This window comes from Eleutherodactylus coqui, chromosome 8, assembly GCF_035609145.1.
Source record: "Eleutherodactylus coqui strain aEleCoq1 chromosome 8, aEleCoq1.hap1, whole genome shotgun sequence".
NCBI classification, from domain to species: domain Eukaryota; kingdom Metazoa; phylum Chordata; class Amphibia; order Anura; family Eleutherodactylidae; genus Eleutherodactylus; species Eleutherodactylus coqui.
The window spans coordinates 17,560,944-17,581,532 of record NC_089844.1 but is presented as its reverse complement, the minus strand read 5'-3'; the positions used below and the strand labels follow the sequence as shown (position 1 = coordinate 17,581,532).

The window sequence follows — 20,589 nt, the reverse complement described above, 5'->3', positions numbered from 1 at the left end:
TGAGATTTCCTGTCCAACCAGGAGGAGGTTAAAAGCTTCCCCGTCTCCCACCTTCCTCAGTGGTTTCTAACGAATTGCCGGGTGAGGAGCTTAATCTAAAATCTTTACCTAACTGGGATTTTAGCCTAAAAAACACTTTTTAAAATGGAAATGATATTTTATAAAATTTTTCCTAGTACTTCTTTAAATATATATCCTCTAATTTTTTTTATTTTTTTGGGGTGGGGTAGTAAATGTACGGGTGCTGTCGTGGAGACTCCTAAAAACCCGATCATCAGGTAGGTATGATCACCTTTTTCCCAGTCGTTTCTATGGCCGCACCACTTGGGACGTACCAACTAAATTTCTCAGGGTGGGATTGCTGCCGAGAGGACCTTATGTCCAAAGGCCATGTCCTCGTCCAGCTGCACATTTACCCTGTAGTGCTGGACAAAAGTGTGCGGCTTCTTCCAAACTGCGGCCTTGCATATTTGTTCAACGGACGCTAAACTATGCGCGGCCCATGAAGACGCCACTGCCCTTGTGGAGTGGGCTTTAAGAACAGAGGGGACTTCTTACCCAGGGCCCTATAGGATTCTGGAATGGCCAGGCGACTCCACCTTTGCTCCCTTTATTGGGGCCAAAGAACTGGATGAAAAAATTGTCGTCCCGCCTCCAGTGACTTGTGGTGTCAATGCAACTCAGGACCGATCTCCTGACGTCCAGACAATTTAGGGCTTTTCCCCCCCTCGTCCTTTAGGTTTAATCAAAGAACGAGGGAATCACTACATTCTGAACTCTATGGGAGGGTGACACCACCTTCGGCATGAAGGCTGGGTCTGATTTGAACACTATTGTGTCCGTGATGTTAAGGAACGCGTGGCGGATGGATAGGGCCTGCAGTTCACTAACGGGTCTTGCTGAGGTAATGGCTACCAGGAAGACTGTTTTGATCGTGAGCATCCTTATTGAAAGCGATTCGATTGAAGGGTTCTGCTGACATAGCCTTCAGAACCCAATTTAGTTGTAACCTATCCGCTGCTGTCAGGAATCTGGTTATACACCTGCTCTGATAACTTGGTGTCGAATAGAGCACTAAGGGCCGCGACCTGAACTCTTAAGGTGCTTGGGGAGAGGCCCATATCCAAGCCCTCCTGCAAGAACTCCAGGATTGAGGGGATGTCTGGAAAAGAACCCAGAGATTCTGTTCCCTGCCTCCATGAGATAAACTTCCAGATTTTTTGGTAGATACTATTGGTTGTTCTCTGGCCACACATGTGGCTGCAACCCCTGGTCAGAGTACTAGCCACTGCTTCCCAGGATCTTCTCAGGAGGCCCTCGGACTTCCGATCCATCGGGTCTCTTAATTGCGTGGCGTCCTCAAAAAAAAAAAAGGGTTGTTCTTTTCGCCACCTTGGCCACCGGGAGATCAACTCTGAGTAGCTCTTCCCAGCTTGCACTTCATCCTCGAAGGAGGTATCGCCTTTTCACTACCCTGGAGGAGAAAGATCCCACGTCAGGTTTTCCATTCCTTCTGAATTAGTTTGGAGATGTTATTGTGAATCGGGAAAGTATGTCTGTGCCTTTCCCCTAATCCCCCGAAAATCTTATCCCGGATTGTACACGGCTCTCTGGGTTCCTCCATTTTGAGGGTGGCCCTCACCGATTTAATGAGCTCTGCTAAATCCTCCTGATGAAATATTTTTTTGTAATACTCTTCATCTGAGGACTCTTCGGGCACTGGATCCTCCGGCTCTGTCCCGATCAAGCTTCTTTCGAAATCTGAATAACCCTCTGGGCTATACAACCTTTTTGGGCGCTTAGCCCTGGATGCCCCCCGCTGGTGGCGCCATTTGCGACATCAGAGCTGATTGCACCTCCTCCTTTACCAGCTTCCTGACATCTTGTAGGAATCCCCGATTCCTCTTTAACCACCCTGGCTACGCATGCTTTACATAGAGGCCTCTCGCATGTGGCCGGCGGCCTCGACCCGCACTCTGCGCATTTTTTTTAGGTTTTGTTCTGGGAGGGGCGTCTTTTATCCCCCTGGGAGACAAAGTTTTTGCGGATAAGGATGCAACATTCCAAACACTATACAATGGATTTTGCATAAATCTTTTTGCCCCACTGTAGCTGAAGATTCAGCGACGTCTAGTGCTGGAGTACTCATCTGACAAACAGTGCTGCTGACACTTTGGAGCAATATAAGCCAGCCTTATAGCAATGGCTTACCTGTTCCTGAAGCTCTTCTCAGGTTCCTTAAGAAGTTTCAAATTTGGCACCGCCAAGCCCTGCCCCCTCGTCGCATCTTGCTACGCAATGACGTCATTGCGTTGGTCATGTGACGCCCCGCCCCCTCCTGCGCGCGCCAAAGGGATTCAGAGCACCGCACCCGGTCCTATGCCCAGAACAGATGGAGAAGTGCTGAGGCCCCCCGTTTTGCACCCCCCATGGGCCGCCGCAGGAGGAACCTGGCCTGGGGGAACCAGCCCATGTGGCGTTCCAGGAGACACTCATCAGGAAGGGAGCACAGGCTGACCCACTGCCCTCCGATCTGCCGGTGAGTCTCCTAATGCTGGCGTCTCCACCAGCACCTCTTGGGGATCCTGCTTCCTGGCATGACAGGAAAACACTGAGGAAGGTGGGAGAGGGGGGGGGGGGGGGGGGGGGGGGAGAAGCTTTTAACCCCTCGGTGCGTTCCTGTCCAACCAGGAGGCGGCTATCTCAAGTGGTGCTGTCGTGGAGACGACTGGGAAAATTGCAGTTTTTCCCCTGATGTTTAACCTTCCATGACCCCAAAAGCACATTTACAAGTCACTCACTTTGATAAATCAGATGAGCCGCAGACATGATGAAAGGAACTTTAATCATTTTACATCTAGATTCTTAAAAAGAAACATTTGCAACAAGTCGCATGAAGACGCAAAGAGGAAGCGACTTACATCTTATATACAATGTGGATTACCAGCAAAACCAGAAGATCCGTCTACGGGCAACACTATATACAACATATACAGAGGCGCGGTCCGCGAAGCAGCGGCTTACCGACAGCCAACACTTCTGCTAACGGAGTGCAGGTAGAAGAAAACCAACGTCAGACTGAGGCGGCGACATAGAAAATATGTAGGAGCCCCCCCCTAAACAGGAAACAAGATGGTGGCTGCAGAACGGAGCCCCCGCTGCGTGAAGAGGCCGTCAAGCTAGTGTTACAGATTTTCTGTAATTCCCGATGCATACAATACAGAAAGCAGCTTCCCAACATGTATACAGCGCCTGTGCAGATCTACGTCTCTATGCATCTAGAACTGGGTCACTTGACTCCATAAGACTGATCTTGACTCTCACCCTCCTTTTGCTACAACCTGCCCACTGCCAACTGACGAATGTCTCCAGCCCCTTCGAGTTGGAGAAGCGGACATCCCATGTGTATGCCAATCCTGTAAGGCCATGTATGTATACGCTTAATACAAGCAGAGTTACATAACAGATCTCTGCAGGTAACATATGCAGCCAGGTTGGGAACCAAAAGAGAAAAAAAAAAGTATAGTTATAATAAAGGGAAGAGGAGATTAAAGGGATGCCCAGGTAGTAACATAATTAACTGTAGCAATTAACACCAATACAGAGTCCCGGCGTGTGATTTGGGGGGGGGGGGGGTTCTTAAACAAACACTTTCAAGCTCCAGAACTTTTTGCCCCCTTTAGAGAAGCTGCCTCTTTTTTGGCCCAAGCAAATACTAAGGGGCTGAAGTGACGTAAAGATGGCTGGTACAATATAAGAAAGCCTTTATTAGAAACCAGGCACTATGTATATAGCAGCATGAAGTCTACAGAAGGTGGGGGGGGGGGCGGGATGTCAGGAGTAAGAAAGTCTTAAAACCAATCTCCAGGAATAGGAATAAATAGGTTTAAAAGATGTCCTGAAACAGGAAAGACCCCAAAAGCCTTAGACTGAACCATCGTGAGGGGGCGAGCTCCACCGGGACTTCAGTTGTTGGATGACGCAGTTGCACATCGTTCCAAGTGTTTCCTGCGTCTCCAGCAGTTGCCTTCCTGAGTACTTCTGGAGCTCCTCTGGAGTGAACAGTAGTGAGAGCGCAGTGATCTGGGCCAGAAGGTCTGGAGCGGCCGATGCCTCTATAGTCGACGCTGTGGCCGACGCCTCCGGTAAATCTAGGAGCGCGGGAGGAACAAAAAGGTTTATTAATGATGTGAAGAAATTCAAAGCTCTGCCACTATGTAGAACGGCCCTGTCGTCTTAAAGGGACCCCGTCCAGGCTTTACCCTTCCAAACTATCACAATTGTCAGTAATGACCCTACCTAAACATTTAATGCCCATGAGCCCGGCAAAGTAGTCTTTAAACCTCCTGCACTGTATGCTCCCTCCATCCAAGCACTCTAGTGGGGGAGGGGCTTGTGTGCTCCCATAAAGGTTGAAAGCTACGCTGGTGGCAACGTATTCTGCCAGTAGGGTCACCCATGCCAGTCAGGCATCAGCCGAAGTGCCAGACTAGGAGTAACCATGCAAGAAGTGTATGCAGCACAAGACACCGCTGCAGGTAGGTGTATGGGAAAGGGGTGGGGGGGGGCGAGAGACATGGTGGTAACAGGAGCCTTAAGGGACTGAAACGGATTTACTCCTGACGACCGCTGACAAGTTTATGAACAGACCAAAAAAGCAACAGTATAAAGTCCAGATGTGTCACCCATCATGTCTGTATATCCAGGCCGTAGGCAGTGGTATTAGCAGGCCAATAGGAGATATTGATCCCCTTGTCCACAGGACCGTAGGGGATAAGTGCTTGATCTCTGGGGAACTAACTGTTGGGGACCTCCAGCAATCCCCAGCGCTGCATCCCCAATGCCTCTGAATGGCAGGACACTCAACTGCTACTCCATTCACTCCTACAGGACAAATAGATGGATGTGTTTGGCCATCTCAGTCCATCCCATAGAAGTGAAGAGAGCAGTGATCATGGCGCTGCATTCACATTGGGCATCCAGGGGCGCTGTTCCTGGGATCGCTGGGGGGCCCAGTGCTCAGACCCTTATCACCTATCCTGCTTATAGATTATCAATACCTTCGGTTACAAAACTCTTAACCCCTTAACACAAGTTTGCATCCTGGCTGTGGTTCCCTTAATGCAACACGATGCAAACTTACATCCTATGGAGGGCACAGGATCAGAACGGAGCCCGCGCCACCGCACAGCGCCAGCCGACTGACGGAGCTGGCCTCTCGCTGCAACACGGGGATTGAGGAGAATGGTGTCCGTGGGCAAAAAATAAAAGTAGTGATGGGGCTTTAAATGACTGTTTAAAGCTAAAAAAATAAAATGTTGGCATTGTAGCTGCAGAACAAAAGATGTCATTTATGCTGCACAAAAAAAAAGACAGAATTGATGTTTTCTCTCCCCGCCCTCCAGAAAAAAGTTAAAGTTCTACAATACATTATATTTACACAAAAATGGTACCAATAATTAAAAAAAACAAACAAAACAAAACCAAAAAAAAAAAACAAAAACACCGCTCACCACACAAAAAGAAACAAGAAAAATAATAAAAGGTTCTGGATTTTAAGAAGTGATCTCCCCTCCCCCCCAAAAAAATGATCTGCCCCCTTTCGGCCAAAATAGGCCACATCACTAAAGGGTTAAGGACACGTTCACGCTTACATTTCTTCCTATCGCAGGCAATTTTGATGTAATAATGGAGTCTGCGCGGCGATTCTTAGTCATCCGCACCGTGTAATGGTGGCTGTCAGCATTTCCTGGACTGGGGCGGCAAGTAGTCATCACAGCGCCCATGCCATGTGCTTCTGAATGCAACAGCGTTGTGCGTGAAACAAACGTAAGTGCGCTGAACTATACGGCGATCTGTAGGTCAGCGAGGCCAATCAGGCTTTATCCACCAAGAGTAGAAGGAACGAGCGGCGTCCATAGCAGCACATGATCCCATAATAAAAGCCCAGGCGTTACAAGGAGCACGTGGGGCACGCAGGAAGGAAGGTCACGTGATGCGGAACCGCAGCTGCCCCTCTGTGCGCACGCAGGAAGGAAGGTCGCGTGATGCGGAACCGCAGCTGCCCCTCTGTGCGCACGCAGGAAGGCCTTGGGAGAGTCATGTGATGCGGAACCGCCGCTGCCCCTCTGTGTGCACGCAGGAAGGCCTTGGGAGAGTCATGTGATGCGGAACCGCCGCTGCCCCCGTGTGCACGCAGGAAGGAAGGTCACGTGATGCGGAACCGCCGCTGCCCCTCTGTGCGCACGCAGGAAGACCTTGGGAAAGTTATGTGATGCAGAACCGCCGCTGCCCCTCTGTGTGCACGCAGGAAGGCCTTGGAAAAGTTATGTGATGCAGAACCGCCGCTGCCTCTGTGTGCACCTCATCCTCATTTTTACATTTCCTGCTGCGGAATGTGATCGCACCAAGTGCCGCTGATTACCATACAGAAAACGCACTCCAAAGACTTACGGATCCGTTCGGTGAGCGCCGTTTTCATGTCTTAAGTATGGAGATACCTGCAGCTGCCATGGCATGCTGGGAGTTGTAGTTTCACAAAGTGGCACTAATCTAGATCTCATTACGATACATAGGAGTCACGTTACCCGTGTCAATCTTCTCCTCATCCGCAGGCAGCGGCTTCTCATCAACACCATTCAGCGGCTTCTCTGCTTCATCGAGGGCGGCAAATTCATCGTAACCTCTAGACTTGGTCTGCGGAAACAGATGGGGGAAAAAGGCATTCAGCCCGGCTCTGGACACAACTAGCCACGAGTTCCTTCCATCCCATCTTGACCCTTACCTGCTGCTCATGGTAGACCCTCAGGGCTTTCTTCACTGTAGAGATCTTTGGAGACCGGATGGGCAGAGTTTTTATTTCGCTCGGCGTCAGAGTACTCAGGTCTCCAATAGTTTTAATGTTTTTCGCGCGGATCAGTTGCCCCAATCCTCGTGCCCTACAGAAAAACGAACATTTAGACTCAAAAATAATCATTTTCAGCAGGGGGTTATCAAAATTATACTTTATGGAAAATTGCAGGTTGTATTTTTGAGACTCATTGGAAAATGGAAATGTAAAAATGTTCACATATACCACCCCATATCCTGGTGTGCAGCATCTGTAGGAGGCCTTTACCTGATCCCAGGCTGTTACTGCACATTACACTCGGGGGTGAGGGAGACTGCGGGAATCAGGGCCTATGCTGCTGTGAGCAAAGTACTTCCAGGTAGGAATTTCACTCTGATATCGCCAACCCTGGTGCCACACGCTGGCATTTGTAAGCATTTTTTTTTTTTTAAAAACTGAGCGCACGCCCCTTCCTGTGTCACTCCCCCGGTCGCTTTAGTTGGGACAGTTTAGTTCAAATGCCCCGCTGACTTCCAGGTTGAACAATCACATGACCGAGGACATCTGATCAGCGTTACTGTGGCCACAAGTGTGTGCAGTGATCATGTTTGTCACGCGATTTATGTAATCAGGAAGTCAGCGGGGCGCTTTAACTAAACTGTTCCAACTACAGCAGCTGGGAGAGATGAGTATATGATCAGGTTTATTACATATAAAAGGGACAGCATCACAGGCCAACGGGGAGGCCAAAAAGAGCATCACTAGTAATTGGGCGTAAAAAAGGGCGGTGTTACCTCAGATATATCACCTGTAACCACTGGAGGTAACTGCACTGTAATCACTATCACTGTGGAGCTGGTATCTGACTATACGGTGACTACAATATGTAAAGACATACTGGGGTTGATCCGCTGTACCTCAGCCCACCGCGTTATAAATGTGGATATTGAGGAGGGGGTGAGCCAATAAGCAGGTTTCGCTATGGAGCCCCATGAGTTCCAGGTACGCCCCTGGCTGGAGGTTTATTTATATCAACTTACCACATGTTGGAAGTAATTTGGGGCAGGATGATGTCTATAGAGGTTGCGCAGTTCATCAGGGCGGGGTAGACGCTCTCCTTTGGAGACGGCATGGATTCTTTCGTCATTTCTGAGATCTAAAAATGAGAGCCGTATTTACTAGTAACACCCCAATATAGTCAGAGGGTGAGTGCGGAGGGGGGGGGGGGGGGGGGGGGGGGGGGGGGGAAACCACCACAATACGGAAAGGTTTTACATTTTGATAACAGACAAAGAATGAAAGGGATTCTCCTAGATTCAGACAATGGTTTGTAAACCCCCTCTAAGTCAGCAGCCCATAAGACGTCACATCGGCCCGTCATCTTCACAAGGAAGAGCAGTGACAAGTAAGTGCTTACCAAACTTTTCTTTGAGCTTTTAAACCCGAGTGCCCGGGCCCCAGGGGACACGAAGCCCTTGGTCGGAGTCGTGTTAATCTGTAGGGTAAGAATATACTGTTACTAACCCACTATATAACATACAAGTCTAAATAAAGGGTGCTTGGCTTGAAAACTGAGAAAGGCCCCCTTTACGTGATTAGAGGGCACTGAACACAACCTACCTTTGGCTGATTACCGGTTGACATCTTCAGGCTTCTCGATGATGGGGAGGAACCGTTCCTAATTACCGGGCTTCGTCGATCGATATCGTCTGCCAGCCCTTCCTGATATATGGGATCAGCAAATGATACTCTCCGTATCTGCAAGAAAACGAGCATGAAGTCACACGACACCTACGGATTCTGAAAGTTATGGCAATTCTCTGCTTTCCAGAAGTCACCAGTTTGGTCTCCTGATCTGTGAGGTCGGGATATCATAACGCCGAGTGGCCACTTTATTAGAGAGACCTTTGGCCTTCAGAACCGCAGCAGTTCGTCGTGGTGTAGATCCCACTCGGTGATGAAATGGTTCTGCAGGAATATCGGCCCCTGCGGACAGGAAGCTTCTTGTAGTTGCCGCAGATTAGATGGCGGTGCTGACATGTTCTGACCGGCTGACAGGAAGGGGTCAGCGATTCATGCTGCTTGTGCCAAATTCTGCCCTCCGTCAGCAACAGAGATCTGGATCTATCTGACCAGGAGATCAGTGATACAAGTTTTGCGCTCTATTGCCCACCGGAGTCGCCTCTGTTATACACAATGGCGTTTGAACTGGTTGCCTGCTGTTATAGCCATCAGTGCTACGAAGTAGCGAGTTGTGCGTTCAGATGTGTTAGTTGGAGCTCCAGTATTGTATTCAGCTGCTCCTGACTGCATCACCTGTTGGTCAGAACAATTCCTGACTTCCTCCTCCGACCCCTTTCAGTGACACATTGTTTCCCTCTACATGATCTACTTTTGCTGGATGTTTTCCTTGATCGCTCCATTCTCTATATACTCTCCCCACTGTTACACAAGATGACCCCCCGTGGTTGGCGGTGAGCCCCCGGCTAGTCTGGCACCTATCACCCGGCCTTGTTGGAAGTCGCTCCGATCGCTGGATTCTCCCATCTAATGTGGATTCACTGAAACGGATCCACAGAAAACTTGTCACATGACTTTATGATCCAGGGTAACGGGGAGAATTTCCATACAGGAAAGTGGCAATTGTGAGAGGGCCGGGGGCTCTGATAAAGGGGCGAGGGGTCTAAGCAGCCGTGCAGTGTAGCTTGCAGACTGATCTCACACAACAGTTTAGACTAAAGAAAAGATTCTTCTGGTTTAACTCCGATCTCTAGTAAGCTTAGAAATCTGAAACGTTCTTAACCCTTTCAAGACCAAGCTTCTTTATGCCTTAACCCCTTAGGGACCAGGCTGTTTTGTACCTCAAGGACCAGACAGATTTTTTTTTACCCATGTGGCGGGGCGACCTCTCTTCATACAGCATGGGCGTCAGCTGTTTATTGCAGCTGACACCCGTGGGCAATAGCTGCAATCGTTCGCGGTTATTAACCCTTTTAATGCCGCTGTTAATTCTGAAAGCGGCATTTAAATTCCCTAAATACCCCGCCTCCCGGCGTGAGATCGCATGGAGCCGTACAGGTGTCATGGCAGCCGGGAGCCTTCTGAAAGGCCCCAGGGCTGCCTTAACAGACTGCCCATCAAGCAGTCCTCATGGGGTGGCTTGATAGACCGCCTGTCAAATTGCAGTATGACGTAATGCTACAGCATTGTGTCATACTGCAGGAGCATAGCCCTGAGGCATAGCAGGGTATCAGACAGGCTATGACGCTGAGCACAGAGTCTGAGCGTCATAGCCTAATTTAGCTGGTAGACCCGGAGGCTATATTCAAGCCTCCGTCGGCCACAGAAACCCATCAGGACCCCCTGATCACATTGCGGGGGGTCCAATGGTGACAGCCCTTTACATCCTGTGGTTGCACAGACCATGGCATTAAAAGGGTTAAACACTGGAGATCAGAAGTTCTTTGTTCTCCGCTATAAGAGCTGATGCCTGGCCATCATCTGACAGCCCATCACAACCTCTCCCTGCCACAGGGATCATCGGCTTCTGACAAGCCGATGGTCTCTGTGGCAACCTGTAAACAGTGCAGGAGTTCAAAAAAAAGAAGCGGGACGCTGCTGGCAGATTGCTAATATCTTCCTGCTTTTTTTTTTATTTTTTAAAGTCCTGCACTGTTCTCTGTGGACTGTGCGGGCAGAACACAATGTCACAGCTTATGGCAATGTGTTCTGCAAGGTCCCATAGTGAAACCTAGCCCGGAAATCTTCCAGGCTACATCACTATGGGCAGTGCAGCTAGTCCAGGAAAGTTTCTAGGCGTGCCAGGGAGAAGCCAGACTGTCAATACATTCAGATTCCCCCCCTCCACATGTAAGATATTAACGAGCTTCGATAAGGGAGGCATTAACTTTTGTCCTAACTGTTGTTCAGGTGTTTACAAGTTCTCCTGCGCAGTTCTGGTCTCGTTTCTCCCCCACATACAACATGGGAACGTCACATGTCACCACATAGGGGTCATATTTGGTTCTCCAGTTGATACGCTGTCCAATAATCTATATTTTGCTGTCTAAGGTTACAAAAAAAAAAAGAAAAAAAAAGGCAAACTTAGCCATAAAAGTACAGAGAGCAGTCCTCCATATTGCACTCCCTACTAGGCTAGGATTTTACATGAAAGGGTCCGTGGACAAGGAGGTCTCTAAATGTTCGGACCCTCCTGTATGTAATACTGGGGTGTTCAGTTAGGCCACGCTCAAATTCACGATATGCAAGAAAAATTTGCTTGCATATTTTCCCCCCAGGATTTCCATAATTATTCTATCCATTGAATATGCCGATGTACATTATGGTCTTTTTACCATCTGCCTTTTTTGCTCTACCCAATAACCAATTCCGGCCGGCCCATTCACTATTATGGGCTTTACTTGGGCATTTGGCGGGGTGGCTCCACCTGAACTTGGAAACAATTTCCCCGCATTCCCACTTAAACATTCTTCAGTGGAGCAGTTGTGTTTAGCACACAGATACCGCCAACTGGCATTCCCCCCCCCCCCCCCCGTCCCCCAGTGATGGGGGGCACCAGCTTTCCCAGTGTAGAAGATGGTTTGTAGCAGTGGACTTTCTGAAGATGTCAGTTTGGATCCTACCTTCATGAGAAATATTAATGAACAAATCAAGAAAGTGAATGTAAGATTTATGATCGACATGTGCAAATCTCATCCCGATCCTACTAGTATTCAGAACAGAAACAAAGGGCACAAAGGATGACCCATCACCATCCCATAGAATAAGCACGTCGTCTATGTAACCCCCTCCCCCCCAGAATAAAAGGTTAATACCCTCCTTCAAGGTGATCCATGAAAACAATTGTAAATTCTCAACACCCTAAGAAACCGATTGCATAAGTGGGTGCAGAAGCCGTGCCCATGGCGGTACCCCACACAAACCTATAAATGAAACCTAGTCAAAACAAGAAATAACGGTGCACAAGTACAAAAGAAAAACGGTGAATTCGACGGCTGTGAGCACAAGATTGTGTTCCACATGAGGCTAGAAAATAATCTGTAGCCTCGGGCAGATCATGCAGAATGTGAATAGAGTTCCAGGCGCTTCATGCTGCTCTGGGGCATACAGTTGCCAGCCAGCTAAGGATGGTTCCTGTGGCTACAGAGAAAACTGGACGTCGGTTACATCAGTGTAAGAGTCTGAACACAAATGAGATTACCTTATTTACTGGTGATGGAGAGTCAATTTCTTGCTGTCTCTTCAACCCCTTCTTTAAGATACTGGTAGAAGGAGATGCAGATGGAGACCAAAGGCTTCCACTCGGGCTGTCATTAGCGATGGCCATGGAAGCCAATTCTTTTACTTTTGGTGGGGTATCTGTGTTGGAACATCCTTCACCAAGGTCTTCAAATACTTTCTCAGTGGGTTTGGGGGTTTCACAAATTTCTGTCGCAGTAGGAAGACTTCCATCAGCCTTCTCCTCATCCAGTATTACATCCGAGACATCTAGCTGATCAGTACTAGAAGAGTCGCCTTCCGAAATGGTTTCGTCGTGCTCATCGGGATCGGTCAGAGGAGTCGCTTCATGCAAGTTAGTGTCAATAGTGCAGGAATCACTAATCTCATCAGCTGGAACCGCCCCTTTGTCTTCAGTCTTAAGAATTTCAGCGTTCTCTTCAGTAGCTTTTGCAGCCTGGACCTCCTCGATTTCAACATCTTGGCCATTACTTAAGACAGTTTCAGCTTCAGTTTTATTTCTTTTACAATCTTCCTCTTCTACCATCACAGTCTGGGCATCTTCCACATCCGACTCGGGTTTTTCATCTATGATGTCGCTTGTAGGCACTATATCTTCTATATCATAGGTTTTGCAGCTGGAAGTTTCTTGATTTACTTCTGTAACCTCCATTTCTTTATCTTCATAGTCTTCCACACATTCCTTCACCAAACCTGCATTGGACGTTGCGTCCTTTGGACTTTCTGCTAACACTGTAGCATTTATTTCGGATGAGATCTCAGCGGCTACAGGAGTTTCTGATTGGTCAGATACTTGCATTATGTCATCAGTCTCATTGAGACTGTCACTTAAAGGGGCAACAGGCTGCTCCTGTCCCGGTTCAGTGTCGGATTTGATCTCGCTAAAAGACAAGACGGCTTCATTTGCTAGTGGTGTGCTGATGGCACATGGCCCGGAGAGGGGTGTATCACCAAGTTGTATTGTGGACGACAGGTCAATTTTCTGGATTTTTCTTTCAGATTCTCCAGATTTAGTCACCGAATCACAGCAACAGTCGCAGTTCTTGGACCTTCTAACTCTCTTGCTTCTTTTATGGTGGCAATCAAGGGACTGGGAGGCACTTTGTGAGCTTTGAAAATCAGAGAGAACAGTCGAGAAGTCTTTAGTAGAGGAATCGGTCATTAAACTTTCCACAGTAGCAGCCTTAGAAACGTCGTAGGTTTTATTAAGGTCTGTTGTGACCGATTCAGAGTCCGGCTGAGCATTTCCATCCGGCTCCAACTTTGAAATCGATGCTGAGTAATCTGAGACTAATGTATAAGTTTTATCATTTATGTCCAAGCGAGACTTCACCACTTCTCCGACGTTGGAGGAATCTTCAGGGTGTTTCAAAGTAACTTCCACTTTAATCTGAGATTCCTGAGAGCTTTCACCCTTTAATCTTTCAATGCTCCTTGGTCTTCCTCTTCGTCTTTTCTTAGCAGAGCCTTCCAGCGTTTCCGAGTTATCAGATTCCGCAGCCGGCACAACAGCTTGCAGAGAATTCAAAGATCGTCTTGTTTGAGTGCCCAGTCTAGCTTTTGGTTTCTCTTGACTGCCCTTGCTAGAATTAGAATCTGGAAGCTCCTCATCACAACTGTTTGTTAGTCTACTAACTTCAGAGTCTTCAGGTTTCTTAGAAAGATTCTGGTTCTCTTCACCCGGACTTTTCACAATAGCTTCCCTTGGTTGCCTTTTGGCAGCCTCTCGCGCAGGCAGAGTCTTTTTAGACACAGTTGTCGGTTCGTCTTTTGTTTGTGTTAGTTTGTCAGACTCATTCTCATTTTTTACGGCGTCTAATATTTCCGACTGCCTCCTGGAGGAACGTCTCAAGGTCATCTGACTTGTAGGGGCTTTCTGAGGGCTTCTGTCTTGGACTTTGTTGGTGGTGTCTGGTGGCGTGTTTTCCTTGGTGTCCACTTTACTGACGACTACAGTTTTTCCTTTGAGCTCCTCGGCTTTTTCCTCCAGCTGAGAAGGATCGGAATCTGGTACAAAGTCGCATTCTTCCATCTTAGAACCGACGGCTACAGACTCCTTGCAGTTCTCCTCAGATGTAGAGATTTTGCTTTCAGAGTGTTCAGCAGAACGTGTTACTCTTCTTTCCCTCTTAGGCGCAGACTTTGAACCATCATGCCGGTTCGGTTTTGATGCTGGGGTTTGTGACGTCTTCTCATTCTTTTCTCGATTTTCATCATCTTTTTCAGTCGTCTCTGCAGCTTCTTGGCTGTCGGGAACCAATATAACTTTGGACTTTACAAACTTTTTGTCTGCCAAGGGGCTCAAAGAAAGATTTCCTGGACTGTTGAATTTTTCTAGAGTGATGAAGGACTGTCTCCTGCTCACCGGCGGCGGTGGCGTGCCTAACACCATATCTGACGAAGCGGAACCATTGCTTATGTTTGATGTATTCTGAGCATCGTGTGATGTGTTTAATACTGAAGACTCATTAGTGGTTTTGGCATCTCCATCAGTGCGGTCCTCTAACATTTCAATATCTATTACTTCACTCGAAGTTCTTTCTTCCTTAGTTGCAGCTTCAGACCTTCCAATTTCTTCAGTTTTTTCTTCCTGCAAATATGAAAAAAGTAAAAATTAGCAAAATTTCCAATACTGGTTGCTTGAGAACATCATCATGTGGTGCTACTAAAGTATACCATCCTCACAATGCCCATTAGAAGTGCAACGGTGAAAACTACCAAGTGGATATGCAAAACACTTTGCCACAGAGCACCCATATGGATACAACATGTGGGTCAAATGGTTTGCAAGACATCTGACAGAAGGAAACCGTCTCCCAGTCTCGGCAAACTACATTGTAATGCAAACGAACACCTCCATTGAAAGAGCTTATATAGCACATGCATATCACTATGCAAAAATAGTTAGCATCTCCATTGGTCTGCATTGGACCTCACAGACGGAGGACCAAATAAACCTATTAGTATTTTCTTAGAGTGTGGAAGAAAGCCGAATACTTGAAAGCCACACAAACGTATATATGCGCATTTGAGAGGTCTGAACACTCACCTTTGCTTCAGGAGCAGCTTTTTTTGTATTGTCTAAAGCTTCTGGTTTCTCTCTAATAGGAGAAGAAATAAGAGTTCAGTTTGACTTCCAGAAAGTAACAGAAGTGAAAGGATGAAGTCGTCTGAACACTCACTGCGAGTTCTCCTGGCTCTGTGTATACTGTGTGAATAAAGTGGTGTCTTGAGATGCATCCAGATTGTTGTACATGACGGGGATGTCCACCCTAAAGCAGATGAAATAAGTTCAATGGAATTAATAGCAAGTAGAACGTTTTGGTTAAGGCATTTCATTTGTTTTAACTGCTTAGTGACCAACACCACGCCTTGTCACAGTGCGCTACGAGGCTTTAAGCTGAAACATGGCTTTTAACGCACTAAAATAAGGTCAGCAAGGCTCTCCTGGCTAGTACAAGTAGGGGCTCAGCTGTCTGATTCCAGCTCTAAAGGCTGGGAACAGAGAAACCGCCAGTCCAGCCGTTTAACCTCTTATATGCTGTGGTCTCCATGACCACAGCATGTAAACAGCTGACATAGGAAGAGGGCTCCCCATCACTTACTGCACCTCCGTGAAATTTATGAGCAGTTATGGCACTAAGAGGCGTGAAGATGGCCTCCGGGTCTGCCATCTACGGTGGCCTATGAGGCCCAGCTAGAAGCAGAGTCTCATAGGGCGATCTAATATAATGCAACACTGAAGCAATGCAGTGTACTATAGGAGCACTCATTCCTAATGAAATTCAAGCCCCGTAAAAGTTCTGAAAATAATGAGGCAAAAAAAAAAAATAATAATTAAATATAATATATATATATAAAATTTTTTAAATCCTACCTTTTACCTCCTACTGTGTAAACAGGTTAAAAAACAAACAAAAAACCCTGTGACATCAGCGTATTTGTATTGAACCCTGTAATAAAAAAAGCTAATTAACTATTTCATGACTTAATCTGCACTGTGAATGCTGGGGGAGGGAGGGAATAAAAAGTGTAAGAACTGGCTATTTTTGCCAGGTTAGTTTTAATCTCACTTCACAAAGAAGAGACTTGGGCCTCATGTCCACGGGGAAAAGAATTAAAATCCGCAGCAGATTTTAACTCATCTCCCGCACGCGGATCCGCACCCAATAGGGATGCATTGACCACCCGCGGGTAGATAATACCCGCGGATGGTCAATAAAAGGGAATAAAAAAATATGGAGCATGAAAAAAAACAAAACACGACATTCTCCATTTTCGCGCGGATCTCCCGCGGGGACTCCCCCCGCAGGCTTCTATTGAAGCCTATGAAAGCTGTCCGGAACCGCGGGAGACCTAAAATAAGAATAAACTTACCAGCAGCGGACCGTGCTGATCATCTCTTCTTCGCGGCCGGATCTTCTTTCTTCGGTCCGGCGGATGTGCACGGCGCATGCACGCGACACGCCTCCAGTGTGCCGAGCACATCCGCTGGCCAAAGAAAAAAGATCCGGCCGCAAAGAAGAGAAGATCTGCACGGTCCGCTGCGGGTAAGTTTATTCTTATTTTAAGCCCTCATGTCTGCGGGGCAGGAGGGACCCGCTACAGATTCTCCACGGATTCTCCCCGTGGACATGAGGCCTTAAGCGATCAAATCGTCAAATGAATCACCATGTTGTGCCATTAGAGTAGAACTAGTCTCAGGTAAAAAGCGCCCTCACAGAATCACCGATTGGAAAAAACAAGACATTGCAAAAAACACAAACACATAAGTAGTTTGCTATTGAATCATCCGTCCCACATATTGATGCTGCACTTTTTTTTTTTAGGGTTTTCAACCAAATGCCAGAATTGCAGATCGTTATCTGGCCTGCAGGAAAGAATGTTTTAGCCCATTTTTGAGAACGCAACATTTCAAAGAATAAGGCCGGCTTCACACGAGCGTGACGGGCTCTGCCGCGTAATATTCCGCAGTGAAGCCCGTCACGGCGCCTCCCAGAGACCCCATACTTACCAGCGGAAGATAGCGTGAAGACGCTTCCCCGCCCACCGCCGTCGCGTCATGTGACACGCCCACCGCGTCACATGACGCGTCGGCCGCATCATATGACGCGCGGCGGTAGGCGGGGAAGCGTTTTTTCACGCTATCTTCCGCTGGTTGCAGCGGGAGATAGCGTGAACGGACGGCTTCCATTGACTGCAATGGAAGCCGTCAGCTCGTACACCCGCGGCAAATAGAACATGCTGCGGGTGAGGACGGGAGATTTCACGGTGCGAAATTCCGCGGTGGAATTCCGCACCGTGAGCATTGAGCTATTAGGTTCAATAGAACCTAATAGCAGGGGGCAACGCAGCGGATTTTTGCCGCGAATTTACGTGGCGTAAATCCGTTCGTGGGAAGGAGGCCTAAAGCTCATCCTGCAAAAAACGAGCCTCATGAAGATCAGTCAGAGGAAAAATAAACGTTCCGCTCTCGGAAGGCGGCAGCACAAGATTATTTTTATAACCATTTTTAGTGTACAAAAATAGCAAAAGATAAAAAAAACTTGAATAAACTTGATATTGTTAGAGTCCGGGTGATCCAGAGGGGAGGGGGAAAAACAAACAAAAAAAACCACATTATGACATTAAGCTAAAACCAATAAGATTGGCATCTGTAGGGATATAGGGATATAAACTCTTAGTGCCCCACCCCTTAGTGGCAACAGCTATACCCAAGGTCTTTGCTGCAGTAATAGTGACACGTTACCTTTACTCTACGGTCAGTACAATTGTGGTGATACCCAACAGCGTTACGCTTTACTACTTTTTAAAAATAGTTGGGATTAACAGGCAGAAATCCAGGTCGGCCTGCAAATGCACTAGGCCCCCCCGGCTGCTATAGCAACCCATCAGCACCCCATGAGTGCGTCATAGCCAGCCTGCCTCCCCCCCCCCCCCCCCCCAGCTGCTTACATACTGTGGAGCCAGCACCAATCACAGCCAGATGTATGAAACATCTGACAGACACCAGGTATGTAGCAGACTCCGCTCCCAATACCACTCCATACTGAACCCCCGGACCAGCGACGTGCGGGTGGTTCGCTGTTTAAGTGGCTTAATAAAGAAAAGCAATAGAAAAGTTGTAGAGTCATTGTTGATGCCACACGGCCACTGCGGACCCCTTAACAAATACCAACATACTACAAGCGGTCATACCAGCGAGCCACAAACCTTTTTGTACGAAGAACTTCTTTCTGATGTTCAGTTAGAACTCGCTCTTTCGTTTCAGGAGGGATAAATACGAAGTCGACGGATTGTTCTTCATCCAGAAGCTTCTTTTTTGTGTTTGGAGAAGAAAAATCCAGCTTCAACTGCAAAGAAGCCACAAAGTCAGCCATACTGCCAGATAAGACTACAGTATCGGATTCAGTAGTACAGAACTTATAAGCGCCTTGGAGGATCCGAGCGTGCGACACACACACACACACACACACACACACACACACACACACACACACACACACACACACACACTAACTAGGAGTAGCTTTACAAGTATCTTTTATGGCCCGGCAGGACTCACCTACCCAGACAGTTCAAGAGCAAATACTTTTAATAATGGCACCAGGAAGATGCCCATAGACATGTAAAATCAGCAGGACCCCTGGAACCAGAGCTCAGGGGTGTCAGACGACACAAAAACAGACACCAAAGTACATGAAAGTAGATCTTATTGCAGTTTTGCTTGCCGGGTATGGCAACGTACAGTTCAGGCATATAGATACAATGTGTCTTACTTTGGCTTGCGGGGTTTTGGCAGGGGTTCCTTTACTTTTAGGTTCTTCAGCTTTGGCCAGCAGTTCTCTCTTCCCCGCAGACTTCACTTCTATGCCGCTGATTTTTGTCCCCAATTCAGAGCTGTCCAACTACAAAGTCAAAGACACTAAGTGAGTTTATCCCTTTCATGCCGCAGCTTTTATTTTCATCCCTCTTGTCTAAAAGTTCTCAGTGGGATAAAAGGAATACAAGAAAAAAAAAACTACAAATTTCACCAGTTTGAGGTGGATGTTTTTAAAAGTTTTTTTCTCACCGTGCATTCTGCGGGTCCGTCCAATTACAGCTAGACCAAAAGCTTGCATTGTGCCACACAAGATTTAATAGGTTTCTGTTGGCATTTTTTTAAACCCCCGATAACCATTTACCCTTAATTGGGCTGCAGCTTCTACGGCTACAGGGGTCACTTTTTGATCACTTTTTAAAATTTAATTTTCTTCATTAACCCCTTGAGTGGCGGGTTTCCTACCACCCTGTCGTGCCCACCAGGGCAGGTTTTTTAAAATGGTCTAATCATTGAATTTCAACTAATTTTGCAGCTGCGTCTCAAGAGCCATAACTTTTTCATTTTTCCATTGACATGGCCATATAAGGGCTGGTTTTTTGCGGGACAAGTTGTGATTTTTTTAAACAGGGGGGAGGAAAAAACGAAATGGGGAAAAAAGAAAAGGGGCCATGTCATTAAGGGGTTAAATAATGTATTAACTTCCTTCTCTGGGTCATTACGACGACGCACATGGATACCACATGTGTGATTATATTTTTTATTTTTTACAAAGTAAAGGGAGACAAGTGTTTTTATTATTTTTTTTTATAATTTTTTTACTTTTTTTTAAATTTATTTATTTATTTTTTCTTCTTTTGTCCCTTTAGGGGACTTCCACAGGGACCCATCAGGACCCCTGATCACATTCCGGGGGTCTGATAGTGACAGCCCTTTACATGCTGCAGTGACAGCCCTTTACATGCTGCAGTCACATAGACTGCAGCATGTAAAGGGTTAACACAGCAGAGATCGGAGGTTTTCTCTGATCTCTGCTGTAAGAGCTAGTACCTAGCTGTCCTCTGACAGCTAACAACCAGCTCTCCCTGCCACAGAGACCATCGGCTTGCTTCTGACAAGCCGATGGTCTCTATGGCAACCTGTAAACAAAGCAGGAGGTTGCTGACATGTCGGCAATATCTTCTGCTGGTTTTTCAAAGCCCTTGCTTTGTTCTCTGTGGGTCTGTGCAGGCAGAGCACACTGTCACAGCTTGTGGCATTGTGCTCTGCAGCTCCCATAGTGATACATAGCCCGGAAATCTTCCGGACTATGTCACTATGAGCAGTGGAGCTCGTCCCGGAAAATTTCCGGGCGTGCCACTCAAGGGGTTAAGACAGGAAGACAAAAATCCCACAATGCCAGAATCCTGCTAATTTTTTTCTGATTGTTAAAATATTACATTTTTCTTGTAAACTCAAACAGGATCTGTAGGGGGCGCTGCTGTACCATTCATTTTATTTTTTTGATGCGACTGGGAGCACTTTGTAAACTTAAAAAAAAACCACAACTTCGTTTTAATTAAAATAGTTTTTATAGTCATTAGAGGACTTTAAACTAGTGATCATCCGACTGCACGTACAATAAACTGCAATACAATTACAGGCAGTCTATTAAGCCCTGCCACAGGATGCAGGCAAGGCT

The 20,589-nt window shown here is 47.1% G+C and overlaps 1 protein-coding gene across 3 annotated transcripts in view; it reads right to left on the bottom strand.

The window, feature by feature from the left end:
* Positions 1-2,826: 2,826 nt before the first annotated feature.
* The window catches only part of RIF1 (replication timing regulatory factor 1), a 44,821-nt gene continuing 27,058 nt past the window's right edge, over positions 2,827-20,589 (bottom strand). For all 3 annotated transcript variants that reach the window (XM_066575207.1, XM_066575205.1, XM_066575206.1), the window contains exons 26-36: positions 18,868-18,996; positions 18,302-18,441; positions 15,271-15,360; positions 15,138-15,189; positions 12,051-14,678; positions 8,450-8,587; positions 8,247-8,324; positions 7,870-7,985; positions 6,785-6,938; positions 6,588-6,696; positions 2,827-4,151 (exon numbers count right to left, since the gene is read on the bottom strand). In XM_066575207.1, coding sequence (XP_066431304.1) covers positions 3,925-4,151; positions 6,588-6,696; positions 6,785-6,938; positions 7,870-7,985; positions 8,247-8,324; positions 8,450-8,587; positions 12,051-14,678; positions 15,138-15,189; positions 15,271-15,360; positions 18,302-18,441; positions 18,868-18,996 — 3,861 coding nt within the window. In that variant the 3' untranslated portion in view covers positions 2,827-3,924. The remainder of the gene's footprint in view (positions 4,152-6,587; positions 6,697-6,784; positions 6,939-7,869; positions 7,986-8,246; positions 8,325-8,449; positions 8,588-12,050; positions 14,679-15,137; positions 15,190-15,270; positions 15,361-18,301; positions 18,442-18,867; positions 18,997-20,589) is intronic.